The sequence below is a fragment of the Papio anubis genome, chromosome 2 (assembly GCF_008728515.1).
Source record: "Papio anubis isolate 15944 chromosome 2, Panubis1.0, whole genome shotgun sequence".
Taxonomy (NCBI): Eukaryota; Metazoa; Chordata; class Mammalia; order Primates; family Cercopithecidae; genus Papio; species Papio anubis.
Window position 1 is genome coordinate 167645313 of NC_044977.1, and position 25233 is coordinate 167670545.

Here is a 25233-nt window from a genome sequence, read left to right on the forward strand (position 1 = left end):
TGAATGGCTTTCCATAGCAGCTGTAACTCCTTCCAGTTAGTTCCATAAGGAAAGAAACCTTCAGGTCTTCTCTTGAGGGCAGCCTGACTAAGCAGGAAACATATAGATCTCCCTACATGCCATTGTTGTAACAACCATTGAAACTTCAGAATGGACTTGCTGCCCTCCCTTGACCAGATGAGGCACAGACAGCAGAGACATGAACATTGTCCTTAGCCAGCTAATGACCAAATGGCCTTGTACAAATCAATACTCTCTACATCTCAGCTTTTGCATGTGAAATTAGGAGTATGTGTCTTCTACCTCTAAAGTATTATGAAATTCTATTGTTAAGAAGTTAACTGTAATAACACTTAGATACTACAATCTTGTATATCCTTAGTTTGGGATTTGAGATCTTATTTCCCATTCTGTAGTGAATCATTGAGTATCCATTCTCTACTTCGCTTAATAAGCTTACATCTTGTTGGCCCTGCTGTACTCTTTCAAAGGCACATTACTAATTTGCCTAGGTCACATGGTAATTTATGCTTATTTTAAGATGCTGATAAAATAATTGGACAAATTACAACCCTTCAGTCTTTAATTGGAAGGTTTCGGCATAACCCCGAAATGTATGTTTGTTTCATATGAATATCATATGAAACATATGTATGTTTCATATGAATATCAAGAGATTTGTCAGGAAAAAACCACCATGAAAAGGTAATCTGATTAAAAATGCAAGCAATATAATTTATGACATTTAAAAGTTATCTGCAGGGCCAAAATTAAGAACCATAAAGGAAACAGATATGGCAAAATACCAAATGACAGAGTTTATGATAGGAAGGGTTAAAAAAATAAATACAAGTTTAGAGGGAAAGGAAATTGAATTTTCATGATACAAAGATGAAAAGAACTACAAGCTATTATTTTCATTGGAAGGGGAAGAAGCTTTGAAATGTAAAAAGGTTCATAAGGCAAAACTACTTTCCTATGTGATAGAGGATTCAACCAAGCATACAACTGAATTACAATGTTATTTTTCTAGAAAGATTCTAGGTTTAAAAATGGAAATAGAAAGGTAAATTCCAGATTTACCTGGAAAGAACAAAAGGGCTGTTGCATTGGGCTTAGAAACCCTTTTCTTGAGTTTAAAATGATCTAATAGGTATGTATATTTTGATTTTGGTTATTTAAATAGAGATAATTTTCTTATATATGGATCAATTGGCAAATCCAATCAGTCTTGGCATTCAGTGTCTAAATATTTTATAAAATTGGTACTTATGGACATGGCTGGTCAATAAGTAAACAAATTTAACATTTCCAGTACATGAGTTTCTTTTATTGACATATCATACAAAGACATTTCTGAAATTTCTAACAGAGTTTCTACTCTTGTATTTCAATTCTGCAATGATTAACTTTGGTTTGTAAAACATAATTTAAAGGTTGGTATGTCATTTATAAACTCAACATTAAATCTTCCTATTGAAAAATAAAACTACAATGTTTAAAATTTGCACTGAATCGTGACTGATATTCAAAGCTCAAAACAATAGAAAGTGTAAGGGCAGTTAATTCATATGTGTCTAGCTTATACAGACCAAAGAAACTGCAATGAGTTATTATTCAATACGATCATGCAGTTCAGTTCAAACCTAAGTCAAACATTCAAATAAAATGCGATATCTGTGGTAGACAGAATAATGGCTTCCCAGTACTGTTTAAATCGTAATCACAGGAAAATATGAATATGTTACATTACATGACAAAGGGGGATTAGGTTAGCCAATGAAAATAAAGTTGTTAATCAGCTGACTTTAAAATAAGAAAATTATCCTGAATTACCCAGGTGGACCCTTTGTGATCACAGGGGTCTGTGAATGTGGAAGAGGGAGGCAGAAGAGTGAGACAGTGATTACAGGTGAGAGAAACTGAGCTGGCCCTTGCTGTTTTTGAAGATGAAATGGGGTCACAAGCCAAGACATGCAGGCAGCCTCTAGAAGCTGAAAAAGGCAAGAAACTGGATTCTCCCCTGGAACCTGCAGAAAGAACATAATCTTGCAGACACCCTGACTTTATCCTAGTGAGACCCATTTCAGACTTCTCACCTTCAGAACTGTAAAATAACAGACATCTCAGAAATACTGCAGTTCAGTTCCAGATGACCCCAGTAAAGCAAATATCACAATAATGTGAGTCATGTGAATTTTCTCATTTTGCAATGCATTTAAGTTGTTTATACCATACCGTATTAACTGTGCAATAACGTTGTCTAAAAATACAATGTACATACTTTAATTTTAAAATATGCTATTGCTGAAAAATGCTAACAACATGAACCTTCAGCAAGACATGTTTTTGCTGGTGGAAGGTATTGCCTCAGTGTAATAGCTATTGGCTGATCGTCGTGGTGGTTTCAGGTTGAGGTAGCTGTGGCAATTTCTTAAAATAAGACAACAATGAACTTTGTTGCATCTAGAACTCTTTTCACAAAATATTTCTCTGTAGCATAAAACGCTGTTTGATAGCATTTTATCCACACTAGTACTTCTTTCAGAATTGGAGTCAGTACTCCCAAAGCCTGACACTGCTCTGTCAATCAGGTTTATATAATATTCTAAATTCTTTGTTGTCATTTCAACAATGTTCACAGCATCTTCATCAGCAGTAGTTTCCATCTCAAGAAACGACTTCCTTAGCTCGTTCAAAAGAAGCATCTCCATCCATGAAAGGAGGAGGTTATGAGATTGCATCAATTCAATAACATCTTCAGACTCTACTTTTAATTATACTTCTCTTGCTGTTTCCACAATATCTACAGTTATTTCTTTCACTGGAGTTTTGAAACCCTCAAAGTCATCCATGAAGGTTGGAATAAACTTCTTATAAATTCCTGTTAATGTGGATATTTTGACTTCCTCCCATGAATTACAAGTGTTCTTAATGGCATCTAGAATGGTGAATTTTTTCCAGAAAGTTTTCAATTGATTTGGGCAACATCCTTCAGAGGAATAACTAACTATGGCAGCTATAGCCTTAAAAATATATTTCTTACATAAGAGTGGGAAGTCAGAATTACTTCTTTATCCATGGGCTGCACAGTGAATGTAGTGTTAGCAGGCATAAAAACAACATTAATCTTCTTGAACATCTCCATCAGAGCTCTCAGGTGATGAGGTACATTGTCAATGAACAGTAATATTTTGAAAGAAATCTTTTTTTCTGAGCAATAAATCTCGAGAGTGGGCTTAAAATATTCAGTAAACCACGATGTAAACAGATGTACTGTCATCCAGTCTTTGTTGTTGCATTTGTAGCGCACAGGCAGAGTTGATTTAGTGAAATTCTTAAGGGCCCTAGGAGTTTTGTAATAGTCAGCACTGGCTTCAATTTAGACACTAACTTCATTAGCTCCTAACAAGAGACTAAGCCTGTCCTTTGAAGCTTTAAAGCCAGGCATTGACTTCTCTCTCTCTAGCTAGGAAAGTCCTAGATAGCATAATCTTCCAATAGAATGCTCTTTGGTTTATGCTTAAAATCTGCTGTGTAGTGTAGCCACCTTTATCAATGGCCTTAACTAGATCTTCTGGATCACTTGCTGCAGCTCGTACATCAGCACTTGGAACTTCACCGTGCACGTTTATGTTGTGGAGACGACTTCTTTCTTTGAACCTCATGAACCAACCACTCCCAGCTTCAGACATTTTTTCTCACCTCTGTTAGCCTTCATAGATTTGAAGAGTTAGGGCCTTCCTCTGGATTAGGCTCTGATTTAACGAAATGGTATGGCTGGTTTGATTTTCTATCCAGACCACTAGCACTTTCTCCATATCAAACATAAGGCTCTTTTGCTTTCATATCATTCATGTGTTTACTAGAGTAGCCCATCTAATTACCTTCAAGAACTTTTATTTTACAGTCACAACTTAGCTAACCATTTGGCACAAGAGGCCTAGCTTTCAGCCTAACTCTTCTTTTGACATGCGTACCTTACTAAGCTTAATCATTTCTGGCTTTTGACATGATGAAAAGATGTGTGACTCTTTCTTTCACTTAAATACATACAGGCCCCCCCTTTTTTTTTTTTTTGTTTAAAATATATATACTTTAAGTTCTGGGGTACATGTGCAAAATGCAGGTTTGTTACATAGGTATACACGTGCTATGGTGGTTTGCTGCACCCATCAACCTGTCATCTACGTTAGGTATTTCTCCTAATGCTATCCCTCCCCTAGCCCCCTGACCCTCCAACAGGCCCTGGTGTGTGATGTTCCCTTCCCTGTGTCCATGTGTTCTCATTGTTCAACTCCCACTTATGAGTGAGAACATGTGGTGTTTGGTTTTCTGTTCTTGTGATATTTTGCTGAGAATTATGGTTTCCAGCTTCATCCATGTCCCTGCAAAGGACATGAACTTATCCTTTTTCATGGCTGCATAGTATTCCATGGTATATATGTGCATTTTCTTTATCCAGTCTATCATTGATGGGCATTTGGGTTGGTTCCAAGTCTTTGTTATTGTGAATAGTGCTACAATAAACATACATGTGCATGTATCTTTATAGTAGAAGGATTTATAATCCTTTGGGTATATACCCAGTAATGGGATTGCTGGGTCATATGGTATTTCTGGTTCTAGATCCTTGATGAATCGCCACACTATGTTCTACAATGGTTGAACTAATTTACACTCCGACCAACAGTGTAAAAGCATTCCTATTTCTTCACATCCTCTCCAGCATCTGCCGTTTCCTGACTTTTTAATGATTGCCATTCTAACTGGTTTGAGATATCTCATTGTGTTTTTGATTTGCATTTCTCTAATGACCAGTGGTGATGAGCTTTTTTTCGTATGTTTTTTGGCTGCATAAATGTCTTCTTTTAAGAAGTTCATATCCTTTGTCCACTTTTTGGTGGTTTTTTTTTTTTTTTTTTCCAATTTAAGTTCCTTGCAGATTCTGGATATTAGCCCTTTGTCAGATGGATAGATTGCACAAATTTTCTTCCATTCTGTAGATTGCCTGTTCATTCCGATGATAGTTTCTTTTGCTGTGCAGAAGCTCTTTAGTTTAATTAGATCCCATTTGTCAATTTCAGCTTTTGTGGCCATTGCTTTTGGTGTTTTTGTCATTAAGTCTTTGCCCTTGCCTATGTCATGAATGGTATTGCCTAGGTTTTCTTCTGGGTTTTTATGGTTTTAGGTCTTACATTTAAGTCTTTAATCCATCATGAGTTAATTTTTGCATAAGGTGTAAGGAAGGGGTCCAGTTTGTTTTCTGCATATGGCTAGTCAGTTTTCCCAACACCGTTTATTAAATAGGGAATCATGTCCCCGTTGCTTATTTTTGTCAGGTTTGTCAAAGATCAGATGGTTGTAGATGTGTGGTGTTATTTCTGAGGCATCTGTTCTGTTCCATTGATCTATGTATTTGTTTTGGTACCAATACCATGCTGTTTTGGTTACTGTATTCTTGTGTATAGTTAGAAGTCAGGTAGTGTGATAACCTCCAGCTTTGCTCTGTTTGCTTAGGATTGTCTTGGCTAATTCTGTGAAGAAAGTCAATGGTAGCTTGATGGTGATAGCAATGAATCTTACCAATTCTTTGGGCAGTATGGCCATTTTCACGATATTGAGTCTTCCTATCCATGAGCATGGAATGTTTCTCCATTTGTGTCCTCTTATTTCCTTGAGCAGTGGTTTGTAATTCTCCTTGAAAAGGTCCTTTACATCCCATGTAAGTTGTATTCCTAGGTATTTAATTCTCTTTGTAGCAATTGTGAATGGGAGTTCACTCAGGATTTGGCTGTTCGTCTATTATTGGTGTATAGGAATCCTTGTGATTTTGGCACACTGATTTTGTCTCCTGAGACTTTGCTGAAGTTTTTATCAGCGTAAAGAGATTTTGGACTGAGACAATTGGGTTTTCTAAATGTGCAATTATGACATCTGCAAACAGACAATTTGACTTCTTCTTTTCCTAGTTGAATACCCTTTATTTCTTTCTCTTGCCTGATTGCCCTGGCCAGAACTTCCAATACTATGTTGAATAGCAGTGGTGCGAGAGGGCATTCTTCTCTTGTGCCAGTTTTCAAAGGGAATGCTTCCAGTTTTTGCCCATTCAGTATGATATTGGCTGTGGGTTTGTCATAAATAGCTCTTATTATTTCGAGCTACGTTCCATCAATACCTAATTTATTGAGAGTTTTTAGCATGAAGGGTTTTTGAATTTTGTTGAAGGCATTTTCTCCATCTATTGAGATAATCATGTGGTTTTTGTCATTGGTTGTGTTTATGTGATGGATTACGTATATTGATTTGCGTATGTTGAACCAGCCTTGCATCCCAGGGATGAAGTCGACTTGATCATGGTGGATAAGCTTTTTGATGTGCTGCTGGATTCGGTTTGCCAGTATTTTATTGAGGATTTTCACATTGATGTTCATCAGGGATATAGGCCTGAAATTTTATTTTTTGTTGTGTGTCTGCCAGGTTTTGGTATCAGGATGATGCTGGCCTCATAAAATGAGTTAGGGAGGAGTCTCTCTTTTTCTGTTGTTTGGAATAGTTGCAGAAGGAGCTCCTCCTTGTACCTCTGCTAGAATTCAGCTGTGAATCCATCTGGTTCTGGAATTTTTTTGGTTGGTAGGCTATTAATTACTGCCTCAATTTCAGAACTTGTTATTGGGATTTGACTTCTTCCTGGTTTAGACTTGGGAGGGTGTATGGTTCCAGGAATTTATCCGTTTCTTCTAGATTTTCTAGTTTATTCGCATAGAGGTATTTATAGTATTTTCTGATGGTAGTTTGTATTTCTGTGGGATCAGTGGCGATACCTCTTTATCATTTTTTTATTGCGTCTATTTGATTCTTCTGTCTTTTCTTCTTTATTAGTCTTGCTAGCGGTCTATCTATTTTGTTGATCTTTTCAAAAAACCAGCTCCTGGATTCATTGAATTTTTTGAAGGGTTTTTCACATCTCTGTCTCCTTCAGTTCTGCTCTGATCTTAGTTATTTCTTGGCTTCTGCTGGCTTTTGAATTTGTTTGCTCTTGCTTCTCTAGTTCTTTTAATTGTGATGTTAGGGTGTTCAATTTTAGATCTTTCTTGCTTTCTCTCGTGGGCATCTAGTGCTATAAATTTCCCTCTACACACTGCTTTAAATGTGTCCCAGAGATTCTGGTACGTTGTGTCTTTGTTCTCATTGGTTTCAAAGAACTTATTTATTTCTGCATTTATTTCATTATTCACCCAGTAGTCATTCAGGAGCAGGTTGATCAGTTTCCAGGTAGTTGTGAAGTTTTGAGTCAGTTTTTTAATCCTGAGTTCTAGTTTGATTGCACTGTGATCTGAGAGACTGTTTGTTATGATTTCCTTTCTTTTGCATTTGCTGAGGGGTGTTTTACTTACAATTATGTGGTCAATTTTAGAATAAGAGCAATGAGATGCTGAGAAGAATGTATATTCTATTGATTTGGGGTGGAGAGTTCTGTATATGTCTGTTAGGGCCAGAGCTGAGTTCTGAATATCTTTGTTAATTTTCTGTCTCGTTGATCTGTCTAATATTGACAGTGGAGTGTTAAAGTCTTCTATTATTGTGTGGGAATCTAAGTCTCTTTGTAGGTCTCTAAGAACTTGGTTTATGAATCTGGGTGCTCCTGTATTGGGTGCATATACATTTAGGATAGGTAGCCCTTCTCGTTGCATTGATCCCTTTGCCATTATGTAATGTCCTTATTTGTTGTGTTTGATCTTTGTTGGTTTAAAGTCTGTTTTATCAGAGACTAGGACTGCAACAACCCCTGCTGCTTTTTTTTTTTTTTTTTTTTTTTGCTTTTCATTTGCTTGGTAAATATTCCTCCATCCCTTTACTTTGAACCTGTGTGTTTTTGCACATGAGAGTCTCCTGAATACAGCACACTGATGGGTCTTAACTCTTTATCCAATTTGCCAGTCTGTGTCTTTTAATTTGGGCATCTAGCCCTTTTACATTTAAGGTTAATATTGTTATGTGTGAATTTGAGCCTGTCATTATGATGCTAGTTGGTTATTTCGTCTGTTAGTTGATGCAGTTTCTTCATAGTGTTGACGGTGTTTACAATTTGGTATATTGCTACAGTGGCTGGTACCAGTTTTACCTTTCCATATTTAGTGTTTTCTTCAGGAGTTCTTGTAAGGCAGGCCTGGTGGTAACAGAAGCTTTCAGCATTTACTTGTCTGTAAAGGATTTTATTTCTCCTTCGCTTATGAAGCTTAGTTTGCCTGGATACGAAATTCTGGGTTGAACATTCTATTCTTTAAGAATGTTGAATATTGGCCCCCACTCTCCTGACTTGTAGAGTTTCTGCAGAGAGATCCATGGTTAGTCTGAAGGACTTCCCTTTGTGGGTAACCCGACCTTCCTTTCTGACTGCCTTTAACATTATTTCCTTCATTTCAACCTTGGTGAATCCGATGATTATGTGTTTTGGGGTTGCTCTTCTCAAGGAGTATCTTTTATGGTGTTCTATTTCCTGAATTTTAATGTTGGCCTGTCTTGCTAGGTTGTGGAAGTTCTCTTGGATAATATCCTAAAGTTTTCCAACTTAGTTCCATTCCCCCTGTCACTTAGAGGTACACCAATCAAATGTAGATTTGGTCTTTTCACATATTCCCGTATTTCTTGCAGGCTTTGTTTCTTTTCATTCTTTTTTCTCTAATCTTGTCTTCATACTTTATTTCATTAAGTTGATCTTCAATCTCTGATATCCTTTCTTTCACTTGATCGATTCGGCTATTGATACTTGTGTATGCTTCACGAAGTTCTCGCGCTGTGTTTTTCAGCTCCATCAGGTCATTTATGTTCTCTAAACTGGTTATTCTAGTTAGCAATTCATCTAACTTTTTTTCAAGGTTTTTAGCTTCCTTGTATTGGGTTAGAATGTGTTTCTTTGGCTCAGAGGAGTTTGTTATTACCCACCTTCTGAAGCCTACTTCTGTCAGTTCATCAAACTCATTCTCCGTCCTGTTTTGTTTTCTTGCTGGGAAGGAGTTGTGATCCTTTGGAGAAGAGGTTCTGGTTTTTGGAATTTTCAGCCTTTTTGCTCTGGTTTCTCTCTATCTTCATTCATCTACCTTTGGTTTTTGATGTAGGTGACCTTCGTATGGGGTCTCTGAGTGGATATCCTTTTTGTTGATGTCGATGATATTCCTTTCCGCTAGTTTTTCTTCTAACAGGCCCCTCTGCCGCACGTCTGCTGGAGTTTGCTGGAGGTCCACTCCAGACCCTGTTTTCTTGGGTATCACCAGCAGAGGCTGCAGAATAGCAAAGATTGCTGCCTGTTCCTTCCTCTGGAAGCTTCATCCCAGAGGGGCACCCGCCAGATGCCAGTGAGAGCTCTCCTGTATGAGGTGTCTGTCGGCCCCTAGTGGGAGGTGTCTCCCAATCAGGAGACACCGGGTTCAGGGACCCACTTGAGGAGGCAGTCTGACCCTTAGCAGAGCTCGAACACTGTGCTGGGAGATCTGCTGCTCTCTTCAGAGTCGTCAGGCAGGGAAACGTTTACATCTGCTGAAGCCGCGCCCACAGCCACCCCTTCCCCCAGGTGCTCTGTCCCAGGGAGTTGGGGGTTTTATCTATAAACCCCTAACTGGGGCTGCTGCCCTTTTTTTCGGAGATACCCTGCCCAGTGAGGAGGAATCCAGAGAGGCAGTCTGGCCACAGAGGCTTTGCTGAGCTTCAGTGGGCTCTGCCCAGTTTGGTCTTCCTGGCGGCTTTGTTTACACTGTGAGGGTATACCGCCTACTCAAGCTTCAGCAGTGGTGGACACCTGTCCCACCACCAACCTGGAGCATTCCAGGTCAACCTCAGACTGCTGTGCTGGTAGCCCAAATTTCAAGCCAGTGGATTTTAGCTTGCTGGGCTCTGTGGGGGTGGGACCCCTGAGCCAGACCACTTGGCTCCTGGCTTCAGCCCCCTTTCCAGGGGAGTGAATGATTCTGTCCCGCTGGCATTCCAGGAGCCACTGGGATATGGAAAAAACAAAAAAACAACAAAAAAAACTCCTGTAGCTAGTCTGGTGTCTGCCCAAATGGCTGCCCAGTTTTGGGCTGGAAACCTAGGGCCCTGGTGGCGTAGGCAACGTAGGGAATATCCTGGTCTGCGGGTTGCAAAGACCATGGGAAAAGCACAGTATCTGGGCCAGAGTGCACAATTCCTCATGGCACAGTCCCTCACGGCTTCCCTTGGCTAGGAGAGGGAGCTCCCCAACCCCTTGCGCTTCCTAGGGAGGCAACACCCCACCCTGCTTCTGCTTGCCCTCAATGGGCTGCACCCACTGTTCAACCAGTTCCAATGAGACCTCAGTTGGAAATGCAGAAATCACCTGCCTTCTGCGTTGATCTCACTGGGAGCTGCAGACTGGAGTTGTTTCTATTCGGCCGTCTTGCCAGCAACCGGCCATTGTAGGGTTTTAAATTGGCCTAATTTCAATGTTGTGTTTCAGGAAATAGGAAGGTCCAAAGAGAGGGTGGGAGATTGGAGAATGTCCAGATGGTGGAGCAATCAGAACACACACAGCATTTATTAATTTACCATCTTACGTGGGTGAAATTCACGGTGTCCCCAAACGATCACAGTAGTAACATGAAGGGTCACAGATCACCATAACAGATATAGTAAAAATAGAAAAGTTTGAAATACTGAAAGAAAAACCAAAATGTGATGCAGACACACAAAGTGAGCTGAGATACGCCTGCATATTTGTGTTGTTTCAGGCCACTGAGTTTGTGGTAATTTATTTTAGCAGCAATAGAAGACTAATACAGTAATCATCTGGTAAATGGTCAAGCCTGCAACTGTTTAATTATGACCCAAAGTGATTAGTCCGTATCTCCAAATACCTTGGCCATGTTCCTTTTACAACATGCCAGACAGACCTGAAAGCAAAGTTGTTAGAATGAGAAGTCAGTTGTCCCTAATAAAAACATATTGATGCCCATTCTACTTTAAACTTCAGTAACAAAATAAATTGCTACTCTCTCACCAAGGAAATTAAATAAGATTACATTTTTGAAAAGTACATTCATATTCCATGTGTTGTGTCATATCAATTTACATTATTAACAATTATATATAAAAATGTATATGTGTTTTCTAAAGCATATCTGACAATATTTCTAAAGTGTCCAATCATGAATTTGACATCAATCTATAGAATTAGAAACACTCCAAAAATAGAACCATTGTCTGGAAATGGTAAGCAACTCATCACTGGGAATAATCAAGCAAAAGACCTTGCCTGGATGTAAGAGATGAAATTCTTGCACTTAGTAGGAGATTGGGTTGTATGACCTTGAAATTTCTTTCTAATTCCTAGTTTAACAGAAGTGTTCTTGATAAAGAGAATATTGACAGTGTAATCATAGGCAGGAGGAGATATTTTAAGTAGTCTCATTAAATATAAGAAGCTGACAACATGGCTCCTGGGAGACTTTTAAGTCACTATCTGATCAGTTTCAAAGTGAAATATAAATACAATTTAGGAAAAGAACTAAAAAGCCACTTAAAATAATAATTATAAAACTATATAATTGTTTGCTGAGTATTTAAAAATGATCAAAGTTGAAGCTATTTAGTTTAGAACTCTTATTTATGTATTAAGAGGACTTTTTTACAACAGCTTGAAGATATTATGTTACAATCATCACTTGAGAATATTTTATTGTTAATAAATTAAGCAAGTCTATGGTAAATTTCTATAACTCGAATCAAGATACTCAGCATTAAAAAACAAACATCCCTTCACATAAAATGTTATATGTTTGGTATATTCTTTTTGGTTTTTGGCAGCAAATACCACTTAAGTGCTGCTATGGTCTGATTATTTGTATACCTGGAAAATTCTTACGTTGAGATTCTAACCCCCAAGCTGATGGTAGTAAGCAGCAGGTGGAACCTTTTGGGATATGATTAAGTCATGAGGGCAGAGCCCTTAAGAATGAGATTGGTGCCCTTATAAAATAGCTTCAAGGGAGCTCCTTTATCTCTTCCACCATGTGAAAATACAGTGAAAATGTGTCATCTGGGAACCAGAAAGCAGGCCCTTACCAGACAGTGAATTTGTCAGCACCTTGATCTTGGACTTCTCAGCCTCCGTAACTGTGAGAAATAAATTTCTGTTGTTTATAATCTACTCAGTTTATGGTATTTTGCTTTAGCTGGCCAAATGGACTAAAGTGTTATGCAGGCAATCCACTCTTCTCTTTTTTAAGTTAATGGATATTATAAAATTACCTGATTATTGCATTAGTAAGTATGAGTTCTTAAGACAAAAGCAAAATAAAATGAAATGTTCTCCTCAAAGAAGAATAAACTATTTTGTTTATGCCTCATCGATTTCCTATACTCGATTATCTTGCATCCTGTCTTCATCAGCAGAGCATCTAAGAGATCTACTTGACTGGGGAGGTTAAATACTGGAAGGCTTAACATTCTCCAGAATTCAGATCTGTTTGGTCATCTCCACACAGTGTATCAACTTAGGACAAGAAAATAGTACCTCGATAGGATGGAGCCTGTTTGCCTAGAGTGTGAATGCTGTCCAATTCCTATTCCTTCTAAACCAATGTTGCCTTTCTCTTCTGCAACTCTCAGGATTAACTCTATATCAAAGCAGGTTTAGCGGGGAAGAGAAGACATACATTTGACCACAGATCACAATTAGTATCACTGTGATGGATCCAGAGTCCACCCTAGTCCTTAGAAATGGTAGAAAAGGTGTGAGTAACTCCCTAAATAACTTGTGAAGCACCAGTCAGGTCCACAAATGTTTCCCTCCTACATGTTCTCCACTGAAGAGTCTTTTGAGGCTTGAGTTGTTCTAGGACTGTAGGACCCCCTGTTAAAATACCAGTACTCCTAGGACAACTTGAGTGCTCTAGCACAAATATAGTTGAGGACATAGCAGTAATATGGAATCTGAGGCCTCCATTCCAGGCAAAAAGAGTTTATAAACTCAAAATCTTGATCTTAAAATAGGATTTGGTACCTATCTTATTTCAGAGTGTAACCTATTAAAAGTTCCATTGGTCCAAAGTTTTACTGTTCCCAAAGCCAAAGTGTTTACCTACATGTAGCATTCCCAAAAGACTAAAAAAAAAAAATTAAACTGTAAGTGTATAAGCTTGTTTATGTGTGAATTTTCTGTAGTAAACAACCAAACATAATAAATTCCAAAATTAAAGCACATAATGAGTTAAAATGTTATCTTTGAATTTTTGACATATTTTTGACATGCTCAGTTACTGGAGAAAATGTCTAAGAAATCTTTTCTCCTGCAAGATTAGAACAGCAAAATGTGTGTGTGTGGTTTTTGTTTGTTTGTTTGTTTTAGTGAATACTAAATGATAAACTTACATCAGAATTAAATCTCAACTGGCAAATGTTGCATGATATGATTTGCTTTCTTCGATGGGGAAGAGGAACCCCGAATGTATGGTTTATTACAGCTTTCTGAATCGGGTCCATCTGTAATGAGAAAAAAGAAATACAACAAATAGAAATAAAGCTTGTCAGTTCCATTGGAATTTTGCCTATTTCATTAAAGAACCAATCTGTACAGCTTCAATCTACTGCTCACATTATAAAGAACCTTTTTATTCTAAGAAACAACATTTTTACTTTCTTGGAAAATAGATAACGTTAAGCCTAAAGCTCAGTATGATAAGGAAATGATAAATGTACCCATTAGAGTCTGCATGCTAACTGTTTTTGTCATTTAAAAGCAACAATTGTCTCAGTTTAATAACCCTTAAATAAAGATTTATCAAAATTCAAGTTATTGCTAATGCCAGCAATCTAACACAGAAGTATGTCTATACCATTGCCCCAAAATGGACTTCAAAATAGACTGGTCAGCTGGGAAGCCATGAAAATAAATTATACACCATTATCCAACATCAACCTTATGCTATGTTTGGTATCATTTAGACTCTAAGAATATAATATGCAAATCCTGCTTTCCAATAATTGAAACATGGAGACGTTAAGTCATTCAGCAATCACTTGTTGAGCACCTAGTATAGAATGTTAACCTATGGGGGGTGCCAGAGATTTGGGGCCAGATATCAGTTATCTCTCTCCATTCTGTTTCCAGGACAGGACAAACAACAAAAACAATGTCAGCAATCCAGCTCTGATAAAGCTTAATGTCCCTTCACCAGGGCTTTGTCCTATGGTTGTTCTGGCTGGAGTGCAGTGGCGAGATTGCAGCTCATTGCGGCCTCAAACTTTTGGGTTCAAGCAGTCCTCCCACTTCAGCCTCCCAAGTAGTTGGGAGTACAGGCTTGAACCACCACACCCAGCCCATGATCTTAATTCTTTCATGTAACTTCTTTCACTATCCTTGTCTATTAAAGTTATGATGAAGCTTAAATGTGATAATTCATGAATTTACTTAGGATAGTCAGTCTGGGCACATTAAGTAGATGCTGGCTATTATATGTTCTGTGTTGTAGCACATGTGAAGATCAAGGTTAATATCAGCCTCAAACTCTATACTCATTGTTGTCACATTTCCCATTTTTTCCCATGATGAAATACAAAGTACTTACAAGAGTCTTCATAATAGATTGAGATAGATCAGAAATTTGATACACTCAAAAGTGCTCAGGATGTGTCAGAAATGACTCTAATATTCAGCTTCTGTGACACATTATTCATTAATTCCCCTAAACAAGTCATTTATCAATTTCATCTCCTTTTGTGTTTCTCAAATCACTGGAATCAGTCAATTCACAGGCTCTCTCCACTGGAAGGAAGGAGAAAGTTTCTGACTCCTTTGTATTCACAACCCCTCTTGTGTTGTCTAGGTACTCTTAACATGCGGTTCTGAATAATAACAATAGGAACAATAAAAATAGTAGCAGTTAGCATTTATTATAATGCTTTCCATAGGCTAATCATTGGACTAGCTGATTTACATATTACGTGGTTACAATGATAAAGGAGAACTCATGAGTGTAATCATTTTTCTTTTCCACCTTCCCTTTAAATTTATTATCTGACATTAACCGTTGCCCAAATTCTGGATGAAGCTCAGTCTACCCTCATTTTTCTGGTCACTTTTAGGTATTCACAAATTATAGGCCGGTCACGGTAGCTCATGCCTGTAATCCCAGCACTTTGGGAGGCCAAGGCAGGCAGATCACTTGAGGTCAGGAGTTCGAGACCAGCCTGGCCAACATGGTAAAACTTTGTCTCTACTAAAAGATACAAGAAAATTAGCCAGGCATGGTGGCAGGTGCCTGTAATCCCAGCTGTTTGGGAGGCTGAGGCAGGAGAATCACTTGAATCCAGATTGCAGTGAGCTGAGATCATGCCACTCCATTTCAGCCTGGGTGACAGAGTGAGACTCTGTTGCAAAAAAACAAATTATAGGATCGTCTCTCTCCTTTACTAGTGAATTCTATAATATTTTCTTTTTATCTGATTTTATTTAGGTATTGTATAATTTACATACAATAAAAGTCACCAGTATTAAGTGTACAAATGAAATGTGACAAGCGCATAGAGTGAGGATAATTATCACACAGACCTTTTCCACTATCTGGACAAGTTCCCTCTTACCCCTATGTGGTCATTCTCTGCCTCCTACTCCCAGATCCTGAAACTACTGGCCTGCTTTCTGTCTATGTATTTTTCCATTTCTGTCTCTGTATTTTGCCATTTCATATAAATGGTATCATACAGTATGTGGTCGTTTGTGTTTGGAAACTATCGTTTAATCAGTGGTGCTTAGATTCATCCATGTTGTTACATGTATTAGCTTGTTCCTTTTTATTGCTCAGTAGTATTCCTTTGTTAGGATGCATTACATGTATTTGCCATTGATGAACATTTCATTATTTTCAGTACATTCTTTGATCTTCTTAAGTCTGAATATGCAACCTAAGATCATTCCTAAAATCAATTAAGTGTCTTAATCTAAATATTAAAATTTAATTTAAAATTGCAGTATCTCTTCCTTAGGTTGGGCCTGCTGTAGAATAGCAGTATGAAGGGCCACAGGACATAGTACAGGATTCTTCTCTACATATATTGCCAAGTCCCTCACCCCAGCTAAGCTTCTAAACCTTCCTCAATCTTATTTCCTCAGAACCAAAATTAACAATGCTCAGAGCTTGAGAAAGCCTAGAGCCACACAAATGTGTGAATATGCGCTGCTTCAATAGCCCTCATTCTGCTCTCTAGGTTCATTGTTCTATCACGTCTATAAAGACAACCACAGAGAACACTGAAGGGTAATTTTCCCTTCAGCCACCAGCTGACGGAAAAATTAAAAGCAGAAAAAGGTTATTGACTTACAGGTAGTTGCCTTACCATGTTGTCTTGTGTACATTCTGTGCACAAATGGTGTGTGTTTCTATCAGGGAATAAGGTGAATTATGCCTATATCCCATTAAGGAATATTGAAGTCCCCTTATAATGATACTTTGAAATAAAAATGAACTGTGTATGTATATCAAAGATGCTCTCTGAAAATACATACTGCTGAATTTTTATCATATTTTGGTGATCAGGGTATTAATTTGGGTTTTTTTAAGTAACACTGGTAAGGCAGTGACCACATTTAATCCAAATTTGTAGAGGAGGTATTTTGGTACTAGTCACTTCATGCAAATGTAATATAGTCTTTAGATTAAGTTATTTTGTTTGAATTGAATGATGTTCTGATCACTGTGGCTATAAAATCAGATTTCAGAATGCAAAGTGGTATATTCTTCTGCAGAGACAATTTTATTTCCCAGAATACTTAAAAAAACTGAACTGAATTACCTTTTAAAGATGGATTTCACAAACTATAGATAAACCATCAAAAGTAATTATCTTTTATCCCTTTAGAAATCTAGTATAACAAAATAAGTTTTAATATCTTTAATAAAAATCATATTCATACATATATATACAACCATTTTCAATGAGGAATTATGAAAGGGCAAAATGTAAATAATAACCAGGTCTGTTATAAATAGTTAACTAAATGATACCACATGCTGTATAACTAAAAGTAGCCTCTACTGTCAAATCAGGGGACACACACAGAGCTAGTTTGATCATTTTGCCTAAGCTTATCTTTATTTACTATTATAATCAAATACTTTATATAAAAAGAAAATCATGTATGTTGTTTTTCTCTCCAGGAGCCAGTGGGTCTGATCTGTCAAAATAGTAACATCTTATTTTGTGTATGCACATTATCGTCAAGAATTTTTCTACAAAATCTGTCTCAAGCAATGCCAATGTGTGGTGGGCAGGAAACAAAGGGGTTCTTGGGTCAGATAAGGTGTAGAAAATCAAAGTACTACAGCCTAGACATTTAACAGCACACAACAGAATATTACAATCTCTGAGATGTTATACAAGAAAAATACGTTTTAAATGCATGATTTCTAACTTCATATAACCAAGGCTTTTTTTTTTTTAATTTACCATCATTGTTCAATGCATACATTTTAGAAAATAGTGATCTGAGAAAGAAAATTATTTTAAAAATATAAGTAAAATGTAAAGGTTTCAATACAATAGTAGACACCAAAGGAAGAATGTAATACATAGAAACTTCAGATATATTTCACCTAACCTGTGCAGCACTGAATTAAAAACAAAAGAAATGGTAAAATCTGCATGGTATTTTAGGATATATTTATTCGATTTCCAAATTGTGATATTTCGAAAGCTAGAGATTTCTAAACCTATTAATCAACTACCCAAACAAACAAAAGTGAAGAATGATACACTAGCTATTGACATGCTTACCCAAACTCTAGGCTAAAATTGAATTTCAGACTCAGCCCATGGCCTTATTTAAAGCCAAATGAATATGTTTTTCTTCATTTCAGGCTGAAGAACCTTTGCATTTCTATCTAAGGCCTAGGTTTTTCCCTCACCTCCCCTCTGGGGATTCTGCCAAATTGATTTGTAAATGAACATAGAGGGGACATGCTTCAAGTACAGCAGCCACAGCTCAAGGTTTCCTTCTCTAGGACTCCTGTTGTATTTTCAGGGAGGATGAAGCTTAACCCTGAGTTTACAGTTCCTGCTCTAAGAGACCTCTTCTCTCTGTGTTCCTATTATTACTGTGGCTTTCACAATTTCACAGTTTTTAAATCAAAGAATAATAACTCAAATGCCAGGAAGTTTAGAAGTCCAGAAATAAAAAGGTTGTCTTTTTCAGCTGGTATTTGTATGTAATAATGTCCAGTGACAATAACTTTAAAGGTTACACTTACAGGCACTTTCTGTGTGTTTGATGGTCATAGAATTTTTATCCTTAAGTTACTGAGGAGCTTTTATGGCCCTTTGTTCAATATCACATAACTAGTAAGTGGCAGACTTGCTAACACAAGCCTCCCACCATACCCCTGTGAGTCTCTCAGGCACCATAATCAAGCTTTGTAATATTCATCATATTCAAATATGAACATTTGTGACTCTCCAGTATGAAGTGACACTGAGTGGAGATCCTGGTGTATTTATTACATTGACTTTGAATTAGTAAAATGTTTTTATATTACCCATATTCATACGTTAAAAAACATTAAAAATTCCGTAAAATCTGACTGCCACAAAATTTTTCCATTTGAGAAATTCCATTTTTCTCCTTTTTCTTTAACTTTTTAAATGGACAAATAACTTACACACAAAAAGTACATATATTTTAAGTGTACCCTTTGCAGATTTTTTTTTTAAATACAATTTGGGCTTGAATACAGTTTTATTTAGCCGTGGATCATCTCAAAATATACAAACATGCAATCCCCACTCAAAAACTCATTACTTAAATAAATAGTCAAAAGAACTTAGTTAATAAAATTAAGACAGTTAAATACAACTTCAGTACATTACAGCATATTTTAGAACAATATATTCAGACATTAGTACTAACAAAATAGTGGCCTAAAGAGTTTTTTTCTTTTGCATTAGCGAGAGCTTCTCATTCTAAAAGAGCTGTTTCCCAAGAAGCCTGTTTCATCAAGATTTGCAACATAGTCTCATAATTTATTTTCTAAAGGACATCTTTTACCAGCCATAAAAAATTAGAGAAAGTTTTTCCTTCTTCCTCCTTCTCCCTTCTCCCCCCTCCCCCTCCCCCTCCCTCTTCCCTCCCTCCCCTCCCCCCTCCCCCCCTTCCCTCCCCACCCCTCCATTTGTCTTTCTTCTCCTCCCCTCCTTCCTCCTCCTGCCCCCCTTCTTCCCCACCTTCCTTCCCCCCCCTCCACCTTCTTCTGTGAGCAGATGTCTTTCTCCATTTATTGAATACTCCTTCACTGTGTCAGGGGCCTCCTTGGCTTTCAGGTGCAGTGGTCACGATCGGCTCACTGGCTCCTTCCTCTTCATGCCATTCTCCTGCCTCGCCTCTAGTAGCTGGGATTATGACCACCACCACGCCTGGCTACTTTTTGTATTTTAGTAGAGATGGGGTTTCACCGTGTTGGCAGATGGTCGTCCTGACCTCTCATGATCCGCCCTCAGCCTCCCAAAATGCTGGGATTACAGGCGTGAACCACAGCGCCCGACCCACTTTGTGATAGTTTTTTTCTTTTCTTTTTTAAATTAAGTTATAAGTGCATGTGTACAACGTGCAGGTTTGTTACATATGTATACATGTGCCATGTTGGTGTGCTGCACCCATTAACTTCGTCATTTACCTTAGGTATGTCTCTAATGCTATCCCTCCACCTCCCACCTCCCACCTCCCACTCCCACAATGGGACCGGTGTGTGATGCTCCCATTCTGTGTCAAGTGATCTCATTGCTCAATTCCCACCTATGGTGAGGAGCAATGCAGTGTTTGGTTTCCTGTTCTTGGAATAGTTTGCTGAAGAATGGTGGTTTCCAGCTGCATCCATGTCCCCAAAGGGAAATGAACTCATCCTTTTAAGGCTGCATAGTAGTTTTATGTGCCATTTCTTAATCCAGTCTGTTATTGATGGACATTTGAGTTAGTTCAAGTCTTTGCTATTGTGAATAGTACATAATATAAATATCGTGTGCATGTAGCATGGTTATAATCCTTGGGTATATATCCAGTAATGGGATGACTGGATCAAATGGTATTCTGGTTCTAGATCCTTCAGAGATTACCACACTGTTTTCCACAATGGTTGAACTAGTTTACAGTCCACCAACAGTGTAAAGAATTAAGCCCTGCTTTCCACATCCTCTCCAGCACCTGTTGTTCCTGACTTTTAATGATCACCATTCTAACTGGTATGAGATGGTATCTCATTGTGGTTTTGATTTGCATTTCTCTGATGGCCAGTGATGATTAATTTTTTCGTATCTGTTGGCTGCATAAATGTCTTCTTTGAAGTGTCTGTTCCATATCCTTTGCCACTTTTGATGGGGTTGGTTTTTTCCTTGTAAAATTTGTTTGAGTTCTTTGGGTTCTGTGGATATCAATGCAATTTATTGAGTTTTAGCATGAAGGGCTGTTGAATTTTGTCAAAGGTCTTTTCTGCATCTATTGAAGAAAAAATCATGTGGTTTTGTCTTTGGTTCTGTTTATATGCTGGATTACGTTTATTGGTTGCATATGTTGGCTGTATGCATCCTAGGGATGAAGCCCACTTGATCATGGTGGATAAGCTTTTGATTTGTGCTGGATTGGTTTGCCAGTATTTTATTGAGGATTTTGCATCGATGTTCATCAGAATGTTGGTCTAAATTCTCTTTTTCATTGTATCTCTGTCAGGCTTGGTATCAGGATGATGTTGGCGCATAAAATGAGTTAGGGAGGATTCCCTCTTTTCTATTGATTGGAATAGTTTTAGAAGGCGGTACCAACTCCTCCTTGTACTACTCTGGTAGAAATCGGCTGTGTGAATCTGTCTGGTCTGAACTTTTGGTTGGTAGGCTATTAATTATTTGCACCTCAATTTCAGAGCCTGCTATTGGTCTGTCCAGGGATTCAACTTCTTCTGGTTTAGTCTTGGGAGAGTGTAGAGTGTCAGGAAATTATCCATTTCTTCTAGGTTTTTCTAGTTTATTTGCATAGAGGTGTTTATAGTATTCTCTGATGGTGATTTGTATTTCTGTGGGAATTAGGTGGTGATATCCCCTTTATCATTTTTATTGCATCTATTTGTTCTTCTCTCTTTTCACTCTTTATTAGTACCTTTAGCGGTCTATCCAATTTTCTTGATCTTTTTCAAAAATAGCTTCTGGATTCATTGATTTTGAAAGGTTTTGTCATCTCTATGTCCTTTCAGTTCTTTCGATCTTAGTTATTTCTTGCCTTCTGCTAGCTTTTGAATGTGTTTGCTCTTGCTTCTCTAGTTCTTTAATTGTGATGTTGGGTGTCCAATTTTAGATCTTTCCTCGCTTTCCTTGTGGGCATTTAGTGCTATAAATTTCCCTCTACACACTGCTAAATGTGTCCCAGAGATTCTGGTATGTTGTATCTTTATTCTGTTGGTTCAAAGAACATCTTTATTTCTGCCTTCATTTCATTATGTGCCAGTAGTCATTCAGGAACAGGTTTGTTCAGTTTCCATGTAGCTGAGCGGTTTTGATTAGTTTCTTAGTCCTGAGTTCTAGTTTGCGGTGCACTGTGATCTGAGAGAGACAGTTTGTTATAATTTCTGTTCTCTTACATTTGCACAAGGGAGTGCTTTAAAAGCTTCCAACTTCTTCTTGGTCAGTTTTGGAATAAGTGCGATGTGGTGCTGAGAAGAATGCATAATTTGTTGATTTGGGGTGGAAAGTTCTGTAAATGTCTATTAGGTTTGCTTGGTGCAGAGTTGAGTTCAAGTCCTGGATATCCTTGTTAACTTTCTGTCTCATTGATCTGTCTTAATGTTGACAGTGGGGTGTTAAAGTCTTCCATTATTATTGTATGGGAGTCTAAGTCTCTTTGTAAGTCTTTAACGACTTGCTTTATGAATCTGGGTGCTCCTGTATTGGGTGAATATATATTTAGGATAGTTAGCGCTTTCTGATGAATCGATACCTTTACCATTATGTAATGGCCTTCTTTGTCTCTCTTGATCTTTGATGGTGTAAAGTCTGTTTTATCAGAGACTAGGATTGCAACCCCTGCTTTTTTTTGTTCTCCATTTGCTTGGTAGATCTTCCTCCATTCCTTTATTTTGAGCCTATGTGTGTCTGCATGTGAGATGGGTCTCCTGAATACAGCAGACTGATGGGTCTTGACTCTATCCAGTTTGCCAGTCTGTGTCTTTTAATTGGAGCATTTAGTCCATTTACATTTAAGGTTAATATTGTTATGTGTGAACTTGATCCTGTCATTATGATGTTAGCTGGTTATTTTGCTCGCTAGTTGATGCAGTTTCTTCCTAGCATCGATGGTCTTTACATTTTGGCATGTTTTTGCAATGGCTGGTACCTGTTGTTCCTTTCCATGTTTAGTGCTTCCTTCAGGATCTCTTGTAGGGCAGGCCTGGTGGTGACAAAATCTCTCAGCATTTGCTTGTCTGTAAAGGATTTTATTTCTCCTTCACTTATGAAACTTAGTTTGGCTGGATATGAAATTCTGGGTTGAAAATTCTTTTCTTTAAGAATGTTGAATATTGGCCCCCACTCTCTTCTGGCTTGGAGAGTTTCTGCCGAGAGATCTGCTGTGAGTCTGATGGGCTTCCCTTTGTGGGTAACCCGACCTTTCTCTCTGGCTGCCCTTAACATGTTTTCCTTCATTTCAACTTTGATGAGTCTGACAATTATGTGTCTTGGAGTTGATCTTCTCGAGGAGTATCTTTGTGACGTTCTCTATATTTCTTGAATTTGAATGTTGGCCTGCCTTGCTAGGTTGGGGAAGTCCTCCTGGATAATATCCTGCACAGTGTTTTCCAACTTAGTTCCATGCTCCCCGTCACTTTCAGTTACACCAGTCAGATGTAGATTTGGTCTTTTCCATAGCTCCATATTTCTTGGAGGCTTTGTTCGTTTCTTTTTACTCTTTTTTTCTCCACAATTCTCTTCTTGCTTCATTTCATTCATTTGATCTTCGATCGCTGATACTCTTTCTTTCAGTCGATTGAGTCGGTTACTGAAGCTCGTGCATTTGTCACGTAGTTCTTGTGTTATGGTTTTCATCTCTATCAGTTCTTTTAAGGTCTTCTCAGCATTGATTATTCTAGTTATCCATTCATTTATTCTTTTTTCAAGGTTTTTAGTTTCTTTGCACTGGTTATGTAGTTCCTCCTTTAGCTCTGAGAAGTTTGATAGTCTGAAGCCTTCTTCTCTCAACTCGTCAAAGTCATTCTCCGTCCAGCTTTGTTCTGTTGCTGGCAATGAGCTGCACTCCTTTCGAGGGGTAGATGCGCTCTGGTTTTTTGAATTTCCAGCTTTTCTGCACTGCTTTTTCCCCATCTTTGTGGTTTTATCTGCCTTTGGTCTTTGATGATGGTGGCGTACTGATGGGGTTTTGGTGTGGGTGTCCTTTCTGTTTGTTTGTTTTCCTTCTAACAATCAGGACCCTCAGCTGTAGGTTTGTTGGAGTTTGCTTGAGGTCCACTCCAGACCGTTTGCCTGGGTATCAGCAGCAGAGGCTGCAGAAGAGTGAATATTGCTGAACAGCAGTTGTTGCTGCCTGATCATTCCTCTGGAAGCTTCGTCTCAGAGAGGTACCCAGCCGTGTGAGGTGTGAGGTGTCGGTCTGCACCTAGTGGGGGATGTCTCCCAGTTAGGCTCCTCAGGGGTCAGGGACCCACTTGAGCAGGCAGTCGGTCCATTCTTATATCTCAACCTCCGTGCTGGGAGATCCATTGCTCTCTTCAAAGCTCTCAGACAGGGGCATTTACCTCTGCTGAGGTTTCTGCTGCTTTTTGTTTAGCTATACCCTGTCCCCAGAGGAGGAGTCTACAGAGGCAGGCTGGCCTCCTTGAGCTGTGGTAGGCTCCACCCAATTCGAGCTTCCCAGTGACTTTGTTTACCCACTTAAGCCTCAGCAATGGTGGGCGCCCTCCTAGCCTTGCTGCTGCCTTGCAGTTGAATCTCAGACACAACATTGCTAGCAATGAGGGAGGCTCGGTGAAGTGGGACCCCTCCAGGCCAGGTACAGCCCAGGATATGATCTCCTGTTACATTTGCTGTTTGTAAGACTATTATACAGTAAGCGCGGTATTGGGGTGGGGAGTTACCCTATTTTCCAGGTGTTGTGTGTCTCAGTTTCCCTTGGCTAGGAGAAGGGATTCCCTTCCCCCTTGCACTTCCCAGGTGAGGCGATGCCTCGCCCTGCTTCATCTCTCGCTGGTCGGGCTGCACCAGCTGACCAGCACTGATTGTCCGGCACTCCCCAGTGAGATGAACCCGGTATCTCAGTTGAAAATGCAGAAATCACCCCTCTTCTGTGTCATTCACGCTGGGAGCTGGAGGCAGGAGCTGTTGATTTTTGGCCATCTTGGGCGTGCCTCCCGCAGAGTATTTTAAACATATGCATACCCTCATGTTTACACCATCCCAATAAAGAGATGGAACATTTTCAGCAACCAAGTCTCTCAGTCCTGCACTTGCCAAGTCAGTTATGAGATCTCATCAGATATTTTTACCTGCTTTTGCACTTCATAAAAATGTAAGTATACAGTATGCATTCTTTTGTGTCTGGCTTCTTTCATTCAACATTGTATTTGTATTTCGATCTTTTTTTTGCTGTATAGTATTCCATTCTATGACCATATCCTAATTTTTGCCAGTTCTACTGTTGAATAATTGGGTTGCTTTCCATGTTCATCTATTAGGAATAAACTATTAAAAACAATTCTTGGCTGTGATTTGTTGGATATAGTAGTTATTTATCTGAGATACATAACTAGGAATTAAATTTCTAGGTTATAGAATATTTATAGGATAACCTTTAATAGGTATGGCCAAAAAGTTTTTTAAAATGGTTGTTACAGTACTGTAATGTAATACTGGCACTAACTATCCAGAGTTGGTGTAGACTCCACGATTTAAGGGCATAGTCCCCAACAAGACTGTAAACACCAGTCACAAGTTTGAGTGTCCACAAGCCACCTGCATTTGTGACAAATTAGCTACAAATTTGGGGGCTCCCATGCCCCCAACAGGTTTGACAACTTGCTAGAATGACTTATAAAATAGCACTAAATTCAAAAATAGCACTCAACTTATGATTATAATTTTATTGTAAAGGCCACGATTCAGAAGCAGCTCAATGAAGAGACACATAGGCCTAGAACTAGGAGGATCCTGAATCAGAGCTTCCACATCTTCTCCCCATGGAAT

General features: G+C 38.5%; 1 protein-coding gene across 6 annotated transcripts in view; it reads right to left on the minus strand.

Moving 5' to 3' along the window:
* The window catches only part of ZNF385D (zinc finger protein 385D), a 963288-nt gene that overhangs the window by 129502 nt on the left and 808553 nt on the right, over positions 1-25233 (minus strand). For all 6 annotated transcript variants that reach the window (XM_017955941.3, XM_017955943.3, XM_021933870.2 and 3 more), the window contains one exon: positions 13384-13494. In XM_017955941.3, the coding sequence (XP_017811430.1) occupies positions 13384-13494 (111 nt within the window). The remainder of the gene's footprint in view (positions 1-13383; positions 13495-25233) is intronic.